Source organism: Echinops telfairi, unplaced genomic scaffold (assembly GCF_000313985.2).
Source record: "Echinops telfairi isolate 266 unplaced genomic scaffold, ASM31398v2 ScPeMD7_23;HRSCAF=83, whole genome shotgun sequence".
Taxonomy (NCBI): Eukaryota; Metazoa; Chordata; class Mammalia; order Afrosoricida; family Tenrecidae; genus Echinops; species Echinops telfairi.
Window position 1 is genome coordinate 15,004,545 of NW_022103920.1, and position 12,897 is coordinate 15,017,441.

Here is a 12,897-nt window from a genome sequence, read left to right on the forward strand (position 1 = left end):
TAAAAGGCGACCTAGAATCTTGTTTGTAGGGTTCTACGCACCCCCATAAACACAACTGTCTGGAAGAGCTGCAGGCAGCTTGGGCGCAGCAGCATCGCCGCTCAGAGCTGGTTCTGCGGCTCACCCTGGCCTTCTCCCCTCCCTGTCCTCTTAACAGGTGTGTTCAGAGGTGGCTGTGACTTATTGGTGAGGTCCAGGCTGGCCTTAGCGGATGGAGTGACCATGCAGGTGACCGTCAGAAGCACAGAGGAAACACCTGTAGATGTTATCTTAGCTTCTGTTGGCTAAGCTTTCAGCGGGCAGGATGGTGTAGGTGTGCGTGCACTGTCAGTGGGCTTGAAGCTAGTGGCGCCAGGGCCCCAGACTCACCCTTGGAAAGAGTGATGCACTGGGAGGAGCAAACTGAGCATCAGGTCAAGCCAGCGTCTGTCTGTCCTCATGCATGGGTGTTTCTGTGGTCTCCTCCCTCCTCCTTTTCGCTATACTTTGTCAGCTTTGGGTGGTCTCTGTTATCCCAGCTGCTTATTAACGTCATTAGTCTTGCTTTAATGTGCGTCTGAAAGTTCCTGGCAACGTCAGCAAATTTTTATCCCCAGGGGGGGCAGGGGGCGGGGAGCCAGAGTCCACTTTTGTCAAAATTCATTTTTATTATTAGAAAATAAACACTTATTCCACGTTCATTGTTGTTCTACTTGAAGCTGCTAATTAAAAAAAAATTGAAAAATCATCACTTACTAATCTTGTTTCGACTAAGACAATGAAACTGTGGCTTAAAAAAAAGGGGAGGGGGTTCAGCACCACTGTTCACAGATCTTTCAGAATTTGTTCTTAAAGAGGTCTGGAACGTTCCTGTGTGGGGAGCACAGGAAGGGCTGTGCCCGCGACGGGCACATGCCTCTTGTGGGGCCGCCAAGGTCGGGAAGGTAAACAATGCACATTCAGCCGGGGGACGGACGACGCCTGGTCCCGCCCCCCTCCACGAGCGCGCCGGAGGCCTGGCCTCACAGCGCCGAGGTATGAGGGGTCAGACTGTTATTTGCTGTTTGAACGGGCCTTTCTTCCCAGCGAATAACAGGACATCTCTGGCACAGACGCCATGGATGCCGTCAGAGCTCAGGAGCGGCTACTGAAAACAGCTCAGTAAAGCTCACTACGCCACCAGAGTGAAGAACCTGCTGGCTTAGTGTCCCTATAAAACGTATGTACACGCGGCGAGAGCGCCTAGTCTAAGAATACATCGAATCGCTCGACAAAGTGTCTCTATCACTAGAAGCAGCAGAGGAAGGAGAAGCAGAGCCAGGACTGGGGGAGACCCACCCTCCCTTGAGGCTGTGGGGCCGGGGACTCAGAAGCGTGCGCCCCACACAGCCACGCAAGGAGAGGGGAGGCCTCCTCCACCGCCTCGACTCCCCCACTCTAGTCTGGGGTGGGGCCAGAAAGGAGCATTTCTAGATGGTCCACAAAGGTAGCCCATAGAGGAGTTTAAAAAAAAAAAAAAGTCTTTCACGGACAAGTCCATCTGCCCCACTTCCTGCGTCAGGGAGCAGAGCAGCTCACCAGAACTTTCTGCTCACAAACGACCCAGGCCAATCCGCCCGCCCAGAGTCCCGGGTAGGGCTGGTGAACTGAGGTCACCCCTTAGTGGGAGCTTGCTGCTGGCTTGTTGCCAACGGGAAAGGGGGCTTGGGTGAGAGAACAGTGCTTAACGGCCAGAACATCTTTGGGGCACGGCTTGCTAAGTGGAGCACAGACAACAGGGAGGGTGGGTCGGGGAGGTGACACAGGGAGGCTATGCTCTCCAGCTCAGAAGGAGTTGATGAAGCCCATGTACGCATTCAAGAAGCCCATGGGATCCTCTAGCTGTGGGTAGTGGCTAATGTGGTCATCCAGAATCGACACTGTGGACCGCGGCAGCGTTTCCCTAGTGGGAGAGAACGGCATGGAGGTGAGCGTGCGGCTGGGGGCCGGTGGGAAGCACAAGCCAGCGGGCAAGCCCAGGCAGCGTCACTGCAGACGACCATACTGCAAGGAGTCAACGAGGGTGTGGCCACCTCCTCCTCCTCCTGGGTCGGGTGTCGGGCAGCTAAGCCGTTGACACATCAAGACTGGCTTTCACACATCCAGCGTCCACTGGGCAACCACTCAAAAGGCCACAGGAGCCAAGCAGGCTCCTCCTCGGCTCCTTGGGGAAATGCGAGGTCTCAGAATAGCAGACCACGCGGCGGCAGCCCACGAGAGGGGCTGTGCTTCAAAGCCAGCGCAGGCCTTTCCTGCCAGAGGGACTGCCGTTAGGGCACGTGACAGCGTGGCACATTCGGATGTGGCCTCATCTAGATTCTGCATCCCTACCCCGCAGAGCTGGAGGGCTCCAGGCTCCAGGGGAGCACAGCTGGGCTCTCCCGGCGGGCAGCTGACTGATCAGTCTGCCAGCTACACCAAGGCATCTCAGTCAGACTAAAGCAAGCAGCTGCCAACATGCATCCACCTCCACGCCTCGGCTTACACTTTTTCTTCTGCACACACCTAGGGCTAGACAGTGGCCCTGACAGTGGACCAAGAGAACGTGTAAGCGAATTGCCCCATCTGTGTGAGTCAGACGCCCTTCATGACGTGTTTTCTGGACATGCAGCTAATGAGGTCGGCAATGGCAGCTAGCTAGAGTGGCAGCCTCACGGCATTGGAGTCGCCACGGCGAGGCCAAGGTCACCGACCGAGGCCTCAGCGGAGACTTACCTGTACAGCTCCAGAAACTCTGGGTAGGGGTTGACGGGGTCCAGCGGCCCGTAGATAAAATGAACTGGGAAAGAGAAGAGGCCGAGTTACTAACCATGGCGCCATCTCAGCCAGTCTCCTGCCCACCCGTCATGAACCCCGCCTCCAAGAAACGGCTTCCTGGACATAGGTTGCTATTAATGCGAGGGAAACCTAGCTTCTGCCACGGAGCAGGCTACCAGGCACAGGCAGCGCCTTCTCACCCACATGCAGCCCTTCACCCCTCCTCTGAGCCTGGGGACAAAAGAAGTAAGTGGCCCCTCTCAAGAGTCTCTGAATTCAAGGTACTATGTCCAAGTCTCATTTCTTCAGCTTTAATTGACCCTGGGATGGAAGTGGGGCACTAATTTCCTGTTTGGGTTTTTTGAAGCATAAATCTCTGCCGCTGTCACACTGATTGTGGCGCATGATGAGCCTGTCGGGCAGAAGGGAACTGCTCCTTAGGGTTCCCGAGAGTTAAGATCTTGACGGGAGCAGCCAGCCTCATCTTTCTCCAGCAGAGCGGCTGCTAGCTTTGACCCACCGACCTGGCCCTTAGCAGCCCAACGCTTAGCCCCCTAGGGCTTCTCCTGGGCCGAGGTCCAAGTGGGTGCACAGGACCGACAGACAGCGAAAGCTTACTTGTCTTGATTTGTCGTTCCCATGCCACTGGGTGTCCCGGTGCATGTGTATCATCTGACAGCCCCAGCGGGGGCTGGTCAGAGTGGCAGCGATTTTGATCTTTCAGCCCCCTGCCCCGGAGAGCATGTCGAGATACTCACTGGGAATAGTCACCGAGGCCAGGGCCCCTACCCAGCGTCTTCGAAACTTCTTCCTCTGGTTGATGTACTGTAAGAGACTGGAGAAGACATGGGCGAGTCGGCAGGAGAAAATGGCAAGACACCTGGCGGTCCTGGGGAGCCAACCACTGGAAGGACTCCCACGTGTTTTCTTAAAACCACAGGGGCCGTGCATGCCTGGGGCCTGCTGTGAACGCATGGCTGGAGAGTAGAGCCCTAAGGACGCCCCGTGGCTTCCTCAGGCCGGCCCTGGGAGGAATGACTGCGTGCTGGTCCAGAGGAGGAGGAAGGCTGGAGCAGGCACCAACAAGGGCCGCTGGGCTCCGAGCGCACAGGTGTGGACCTCAGAGTCCTCGCCGAGCTGACTGCTGGCTGCCTCTGCTGCTGCTCCTGCAGCGCTAGGTGTACAATCAGCACACACTTAAACTAACTGCCTTCCTGTCCTCTCGTGGAGCTGGTCCTGTGGCATCAGTAGCTGCGTGAACCTCAAATAGCGTCTCTGAGGATTGGCATTTTAGTGTTGGCTTTTTTGAAAAGGAGATGGTTTAAAAAAAAACAAAGTTGCCGTCCATCCAATCATTTCCCACTTCTGGTGGCCCCGGGTAGGGGGCGGGGGGGAATGGGGAGCGGGGATGTCAGAGTGAAACCTCTGGACGGACGTGAGCCCCTTTCCCCTTGGCAGCCGGGCACCGGGCAGGTGAACCGTTTGCACTACCCAAAGATACCGGGGAAAGGAAAATACAGTGGCGTTTGTGGAAAGCTGTTATGTCTTTCCGTCTTCTAGATTAGAGTGGATTTTTAGGGATCTTGTGGTGGGGTGGGGCAAAGCGGGGAGGGAAAATGGCACCCTCTAAAGTTGCCGGCAGATCTGGGAAAGATGCCAACATCTAGGACAGCACCTTCTCTCGAGCACCCCGTCCCCAGACTAAGCTCTGTGAAAGGCGTTTCCCTCCCAGGGGAGGCGAGTGTGAGAAGGCAGTGCAAGACCCCATCGGATTGCACCCCTTCCGGGCCCTGTTGCTACAGAAAAGTTGTGAACAGGTCACCAGGCTCCTCCTGTAACTAAGGACTCCACGTTCAGCCCTGGCATAGCGGCCAACAGAGTCACCGTCGTCAGTGGCTAGTTCCAAACACAATTCATAGCTGCTGCTGCGGACTTTGGTGCCCCCGCACTTAGGCTTAGGCCTCCCCCGTGGAAGCCAAGCTGCTTGTAAAGGAGCAGGCCGGCAGGAAACACAACAAACCATCCCACCTTCCCCCTCGCGTCAAACAAAGCCTCCTGAAACCAAAGCCACGGGCTTTGCTTACCTGTCGATGACCAAGTTCCCGTCGTTGTTGCGAATTCCGGCCCACATGTCCCACAGTTCACTCTCAGAGGGCCGGGTGTATGGCCCAAAGACCGGGGTGAGGCTGAAAGAGGCCCAGAAAGGCTAGGTGTGAGCAAGGGTGTGCCCCGGGTGGACCTGCGCTGACCTGGAATGCCTTCCACTGCTTCCCTCCCGCCTTCGCCCACGAGTTCAACTGTAGCCGCTCTCCCCTGCCGCCTCATCACACAGTAGCCACCGTCTTGGCTGCCGACGACTTACCCCCAATCACTCCCTGCCCTCGAGTCAGTTCCGACTCATCGGGACCGGAAGGACAGAGTAGAACTGTCTCCGCCGTTTCCAATCACACAGCTCTTCCCAGTAGCGTGGAGCGGCGGCTGGTGGTGTCCGCTGACTTACCCTCGCGAGAAGACGAAGAAGTTCATCAGGCGCGTGAGGATGGGCGAGAGCACCCCTCCGTCTTTGAGCAGCTGCAGACAAAGAGGCCAGAGTCACACGGAGGGTCCACCGAGAGACGGCTCTCTACTGGGGACGCCTAGGGGCTCTGGCCAAACTCCCTTCAGGGGTGTCCTTTCCAGCTCTCACTAAGGTCTCCAAGACTTCATGACCCGCTTCTCGGCCCCCCAGAGACTGGTGGGACCCCCAGGACTATGTCCCTTACCCTTTAGGTCTGGAACTTAAGATGGGCAGCATTTACCAAAGGGCAAGGTTCAGAGGGTTCAGGAAGAAGGAATGGAGAGGAGGCCCAGAGGGGAAGTTAAGTAATGGTGACGGAGGGGGATTATGGTGGGAGAGTTGAAACAAAATGAATTGTTGAATGTAAAACCGATCTACTCTGTAACCTTCACTCAACGAGCACACTGAAAAGTGAAGGGGCATGGGTTTATTTCTAGCCCTCACTCCATCCTGTTTGATCCACACCCTAGACTTGGATTCCTGACTGCCTTGAACACCACCTAAATCCTTACCCCCCTGTACAGTGAACCCTCGCCACTTCGCGCTTCGACTTCCGCGGCTTCACTCTATCGCGGTTTTTGCGTAACAGCACCCACTGCCTACACCCGCTCCTTCAGAGGAAAAAGACGGCGACCCACCTGTAGAGTACATCCCTTAAGTCACTTCATAGGCTATTGATGACAGTATTTGTAAGAACTATGTATAATAATACTGTATGTGAAATATGTAATACTGTAAACTAGATGCCATAAATAATATAATAAATAATAAATGATAATTGTAACGTCCAAAATGTTTTACTGTATTTTCCCTTTTTCGTTTAATAAGTTGGGTAATACGAGTGTCATGGTGACTAAAGGGTGTTTTTTCATGTCCTCTATGCTCTAACTACGAAAATATTTGATTGACAAATAAGGAATCCTACTTCGCGGAGTTTCATTTATCACGGTAGGGCCTAGAACCGATTAACCGCGATAAACGAGGGTTCACTGTACTTCTCCAGCTATTTACTGATCTTTTCTTCTGGGAAACCGGCTTAGGCTGAACATAAGGGCCATTCCCATTGCTTTCCTTGCATCAGAGGGCAAAAAATTAAATTCTCTAGTGTCAACTTGGGGAGAATTTTAGCTCTGGCCCCTTGTCGAGACCCAGCCCTGTTTCACTGCAGACACGGAACAAAGCCCGGCAGCCACACAAAGGAGTCGCCAACCTTCTGAAGGAGGAGCGGACGGTGAGTCTCAGGAAAGATACCTGCAGAGGGGAGAAGAGGCTTTGCTTAGCCTTGGACCAGAAGCTCTCAGGCCAGCCCAAGCCAGGATCCAAGGCATCTTGTCTCTGCTGCCATAGCAGAATCGCCAATCAAATAAAAGCCTGGTACAGTTAGCCGGTTACTGTTCTAGGAATCCAGAGGGCGGCACACTGGGACCCTGTGGCCCATGTGGGAGGTGGACCCCAGGGCAGTTTGCAGGGACAGCCATAACTTGGATGACTGGGCTCGGGCCCCCTCGGTGTTTCCCTCACGGAAGGAAACCCCACCCCAAGAAGATGACGGGTCCGTGAGCTGGGATGCGAAAGCGATCAGAAAGAGGGTTTTTAGGAAGCCTAGGCCTTGGGAGAGGCCTCCCATTTGCCCTGGCCCGTTTTCCCCGTCAGGAGGGAACGTGGCTGATGCAGGGGCAGGCCAACTCCCGCCTCAAGGCCCACCTGATGGGCTACTTGCAGGGTATCCCGCAGTCTCTGGGATGTCCTGGGTCTGCAAATGGGGTTCAATGGCACACCCAGGGAAGAAGAAAACCTCAAGAGGTCTGAGGTCTGCTGGCTGCTGGCTGAGACCTGGCAGCAGCGGCAACCAGTTTAGGACTACCTGTTGTGATCACAGCTGTCCATCAAAGTCGCACCTGTTGCCAAGAGAGCTTTCTGCTCATCGTCCTCGGGCACCCGTCCCCTCTGTGTGCTGTGTCGTGTGTTCCCTATATAAAATCACTGTCCCGAGAAAGTGTGTAGAAGCAGCCTCGGTCCACTGCAGTGTTTCCATGGTGAGGAAAAGGTGTGAGCCCCTTATGGGATAGGCAGCCACCCAAAGGTGCGATGGTTAAGATGCTCAGCTGCCAACGGAAAGGCCGGCAGTAGGAGAAAGCAGGTGGGAGGTGGGGAGGCCTTGCTTCCAGGAAGATGTGCAGCCTTGGAAACCCTCGAGGGCCATTCTGCTCTCACATGACGTCACTCACGAAGGGTCGGAAATCGGGGTTCTGGTGGCACAGCGATTAAGCAGTCCACTGTCAACCGCCAGGTGGGCAGTGCAAGCCTCACAGCTCCTTCGCACTGTGCATGTGCTGGGGGGGAGGTGGGAACCTCCTGCTTTGGAGCCTGACTGTGTGCCACAGTAGTGGGTCTGTGGGGTGGCATCTAGAGGTGGCCCCTGTAGGCTGTGCCCCACTTTCAACCCGCCACCACCAAGGCCATTACCTCCATTGGACAGGCAGAGGCTCTTGATGGTAAGGCGCCCAGATCGATTCTGCTTGTACCTGGGGACAGAGTGGGGAGGCACATGTCACTCGGCGGGCTCACGCCAGAACCTTGGCCGGAGAGCACCCTGGAAGCATCCTTTTCCCTCTCCCGCGCCCCTACACTGACCTGTAGAGCAGCTCCTGAGCCACGATGTCCCCGTAGTCGTGCGACAGGAGGTTGACCCTGCGGTTCTGGAGCCCCAGGTGCCGCAGAAGAGCCTCCACGATGCTGGCCTGCTCGAATATGGAGTAGTGGTGCGGTCTCTGTGGAGACAGAAGCCAGGACCCCCGTCAGGCGTGCAGGGGGCTGCCAGCCTGCCCCTCTGTCCAGGCCCCACCCCCACCCCGACCCAGCAGAGACCCAGGAGACGCAGCTCACCGGCTTGTCACTGAAGCCGAAGCCCAGGAAATCAAGCGCCACCACTCTGTGAAACCTCAGCGTCAGACCTTCCCAGATCTGTGAGAGGAAAGGAGCGGATTCGAACCTGCAGCCCGGTGGGAGCATGGCTCCCTCGTGGGACAGGCAGACGTGGCCATGCCAAGAATCTAAGGTGTGCTCCAGGCCGTGGACAAGTACAGAGTCCACAGAGGGAGGGACCGCAGCCCGTTGCTGCCTGCCTGCCATTGCTCTTTCTCAGAAAGCCAGGGCCTCTCGCCCCAAGAGTAATGCGAAACAGCTCAACCCGCAGTCTGACTTTGATTAAGCAGTTCAAATTAGCGGGGTGGGGGGAGCCTTCTAGCACTGACAGTGCAATAGTGGGCGTTCTAGAATCCCCATCCCATTACCTTGTACCAGTCATAGCTGGAGGTTGGAAAGCCATGCAGGAGGACGACGATCTCTGGACTGCCCACCACACCCACGGAGTCTGGAAGGAAGGAGGGGAGAGGAATTGGGGTGAACCTCAGACAAGAACCAAGCAGCGATTACAATGTAAGGCGCAGGGTCTAACGGACTCCACAGCCGTGACCACAGTCACAAAAGTTCCATGGTACATTTCTTTGTGACATGAAAGGTGGCCGAGTCAGGTGGGAGCAGGCATGGGGTCCTCTATATTCTCAGCGAATGTGCATATTGAAAACTGTGGGAGGGGCCACAGTAATGGCAACGATGCCCCGAATATTATTTTGAAAACACTAGCATGCCATTTGCTTTCATCTTTATTCAGCGTTATTAGCAATAATATGCAGATGGTTGTTTAAGGTTAAAAGGAAACAGCAGCACAAGGTACAATCCCAACAGGTCAAAGAGATGCTATGCCCTATCACTAATGACCTCATAAGAATTCTCTAAGTTAGAACCCCTCTCCCCCAGCAGACGGCCCCTTGATTTATGCTCTTTGTCCAGCATTTTTATATCCAGCAGATACTGAAGCCCCAATTCAGTATCAAATCATAATGTCCCAACGATCCCAGATTCTACGATCTAAAGGCTTAATTAATGCAGACACAAGCCTTTTAAAAATACACATGAAAAAGGGATTATTAAACAACACTTAAAAATTAGCCAAGTCAGGCTATTGGGTGGGTGGGTGTGGTGTCTGATAAGTTGTTTAAGCCATTGAACACAAAAGCCCCCCCCCCACCTAATTTGCAATACCTAGTTTTTGTTTTAATAAAACGAGGGGGGAAATCAGCCAAGTGTTCCGATAGTAAAATACTGTGCTTAGCTGGATTAAAATGGAACCAATTATGTACTGAATTTAGTCAGGTTTTAGTTGGGAATCATTACACGATGTGTTGCTATTTTCACCAAGTCTTAGGAAAGATTCCGTGGAAAGAAGACCATCCCGTTATTAATGAGTATGACTTAGGAAAATAAGGAGGAAACACACTTCCCCCTGTGAAGATTTCCCTGAGAGGCAACTAAAAAACACTGAACACTGCTGCAGCCAGCCTACCAGAAACCACGCCAAGCTCGCTGCCACGCGTCAACTCAGACTCAAAGTGACCCTGCAGGGGCAGGGTAGAACCGCCTCCGCGGTCTCTGAGACTCTGAATTCTTTCTTTACGGGAGTAGACAGCCACGTCATTCTCCCGAGGAGTGGCTGGTGGTTTCAAACTGCTGGCCTGTGGCTGGCAACCCCATGAGTCACCGGGACACCAGGCCAACCTTTAGAAAAGGGTTTACTCACGCAACCGCAGCGAGCCCTTGGGAGGAGGTCAGGAGCAATAATGAAAAACGGTTTATGACAAACATTTTTCGTTATTGCTCTTGACCCCCGCCCAAAGCAGTCTTTCCCCCAGCCTTCTGTTTTCTTCCCCTGTAGGCTGAGGTTAGTGGCGGGCGCCTGGATCCGAGAATGAAACACGGCAGGTGGCACTGGCATGTGGCACACATACTCAGTGAGGAATGAGGTCGTCGGAGTAACAATGGTCATTAGCACCTTCGTTTATACAAAAACATCAACCTTAACCGGAAACTCCCAAGCCAACCATAGCCCAACCAGGATCTTATCATTAAGCAGGTTCACAACTTTTTTTTTTAAGAGAAAAAGGTCAACCGCTAAGATAACCGAGTTATCTCCCTGGGCGCCCAACCCCACCCATAATTCTCTTGAGTCCCCCAGCTCTCAAGCATGAGGGCAAATCGCCCATTCATCCCCCTCCATCGTCCATGGACCCAGAAGAAGGTCCCCAAGGAACCCTAGGACCGCTCCGTGCCACCGGTGGGTCGGCAGGCCTGTTCTCACCTTGGTAGAAGATGCGCAGCCCCTTGTAGGTGAAGAACTTGCCGGTTGACTTCCAGGAATGAAGGGCTGGGGAAGGCTGAGGTGGTGGGATGTGCAGGTAGGCGGCCAGCAGAGGCACAGCCAGCAGCCCCACCTGCACCCACCACTCCCTCACCCTGCGGAGAAGCAGAGAGCAGGGTCAGTGGGTGGGGGCTACTGCCCACTCTATGACCATGCTGATGCAGCTGGAGGGGGAGCAGGAGGGGGGTCTCTGGGTGATGGGAGGAGGGAATCGAGTTTGCCAAGAAGGACGTCATCACACCTCAGCAGTCACCGCATTTGCTCACCTAATTGGGGGGGGGCGGGGAGAGAAAGTATGATTTTTTCTTTGTCATCCTCCCTCCGCATTTCTCTACATTAACTTCACAGCTTCTTCCATTGTATGGGTGCCCCCCCACCCCATGTCTGAAGAGGGTTGGGTTTTTTTTGTAAAGTCAAAGGAAGATGACTTAATGACTGGAGATTGCAGACCTCTAAAATGGCTTTTATCAGGATTGAGGGAGGCGAGGCGGGGTATCTTCATTTCTCTCACACTTACTAATTCCACCATCTCCACACTGGCCCCCAAGGTTAATTAAGCTATGGGGGGGTGTTATTAATGTGTGTGCGCATATGTATATTCTAATACCACAGGCCTTTAAACAGACTTCGAGTTTTGGGGGTTTGGGGTTTTTTTATCTCCAATGCCCTCTGGCCCCAGTGAAGCCCCAGTTGTCCCTGTGAGACGTGGGGGGCTACTCAGGATGCAGTCTGAATTCGAGGCCACTCAGGGCAGCCCCATGTAAGTAGCTTGGTCATAACCCCGAAAATCTAATCTCTTGAGAGGTCAGGGCAGCAGATTATTCGTCTGCTTGTCTTGGCAGGTTCTTGAGCAAGTTCCCATTTCTTTTATTTATTATCACATTCCCCCAAGGTAAAAAAGGAAAGGTGGGGGTGACTTGGAAGGTCGTGTTCAGACACCACCCAGGGGTTTAGTTTCGCCTTTGAAAACATCAAAGACTCGGGGAAATAGCCCAAAGCCCGGCCCAGTGCTACCAGAGGCTTAGGACAATTCCGCACATTGCAAGTTCTCGCATAACAATGCCTCTAAAACAAAAGTTAGCGTTGGGGGGCCGGGAATTATTTGGTAAAGGGGAGGGGGCATCGCAAAAGCGCTGGCAGATGGCACTGTAGGCGGATACGCCCTTTCACCACTTTACCTGTTCCCAGCCCCAGCCGCAACCAGCGCGCGCCAACGCACACAATAGTTGGTGCGGGTCCACCGCGTCTCTGCGTGCTCGCCAGGGCCGTGTGCGTGAGTGAGTGCGTGCGTGTGTGCGTGCGTCTGTCCCCTCCGAGGTTTGTGTCCGCACAGCAGACCCCAATGCATCTCGCCCTACCGTTCAAGGTAATACTACAAAGGATTGAAATGTCGCAGAGCCCAAGTGCCGGTGTGTAACACACTCCCCCGCTTGCGCCCCCCGCCCCCCATTTCACTCCACACGCGCAGCCGGCTTCGCGCCAACACTGCCGTGAACGGCAAGCTAACAAAAAGCGTGCGGCGCCGCATTCCATCTTTCTCGGCCCTGCCAGCGCACGGTGCCCGCTCGCCTGGCGCCCCATTCATTCCCGGACCGCCGACCGCAGTGACGCAGCAGAGCGGCCAGGCAGCCGGGGCGCCCCGCGCAACTCCCGCTCGCACGCCGAGTCACCCCTGTGCGAACGCCCCGAAAGACATTTTGTAGGGTTTTCAGTACAGAAGCAATCTGGCGGTCGATAAGCAGCACCGATTACACGTTTTTGGACGCGAATGTAGCGAGTCAGAAGCCAGGCGAATCGATATTCACACACCCCTGCAACAAACCTTGGGGACATTAATCAACCTCGCGGCGCCGCAGCTGCTTCGACCTGGAAGTGGGGAAAGAATTATGTTTCTGTAGGGTCACCGCGCCTGCCGACCCCCGGCCGGCGCGCTAAGTGACTCCGTGCTCCGGGACTCGGGCGCGCCACCGCGGCTCGGGTAAGCTGACGACACTCTGGTCACAGCGCCATCCTCAACCGCGCTTCGCGTTACTGAAATCTGAAAAACACTCCTTGGTGAGGTTTAGAAAATGTAATCACATCCCTGCGAGAACTCCCGTGGGGCGACGCCGAGGTCCAGAAACCTGAATTCGCACCACGACAACGCCCGGGTCTAAAATCCCTCCACCGCGCGGCGCCAAGTGATACCAGGGGCTGGACACCCGAAGTCACGCCGGACACCACTGAGTTCTTACCCGGGCAGGACCCACCGCCCACCGCGAGGGACCCCCAAACGGGAATCGCCTACTAGCCGGTCCCGATCTCAATT

At 54.8% G+C, this 12,897-nt stretch overlaps 2 protein-coding genes across 2 annotated transcripts in view; one reads left to right on the plus strand and one right to left on the minus strand.

Moving 5' to 3' along the window:
* COPG2 (COPI coat complex subunit gamma 2) overlaps positions 1–727 on the plus strand; it is a 92,505-nt gene extending 91,778 nt beyond the window's left edge. Inside the window, exon 21 of the mRNA XM_004707818.2 lies at positions 158–727. Within this exon, the coding sequence (XP_004707875.2) occupies positions 158–288 (131 nt within the window). The 3' untranslated portion in view covers positions 289–727. The remainder of the gene's footprint in view (positions 1–157) is intronic.
* Positions 628–10,695, minus strand: MEST (the record flags this gene model as incomplete). Its single annotated transcript, XM_004707885.2, has 11 exons — positions 628–1,921; positions 2,734–2,797; positions 3,534–3,610; positions 4,860–4,961; positions 5,276–5,346; positions 6,543–6,583; positions 7,799–7,857; positions 7,967–8,103; positions 8,219–8,296; positions 8,626–8,705; positions 10,530–10,695. Coding segments are annotated over 11 exons (993 nt in total), but the record flags the coding sequence as incomplete, so codon positions are not given.
* Between the last annotated feature and the right edge of the window lie 2,202 nt (positions 10,696–12,897).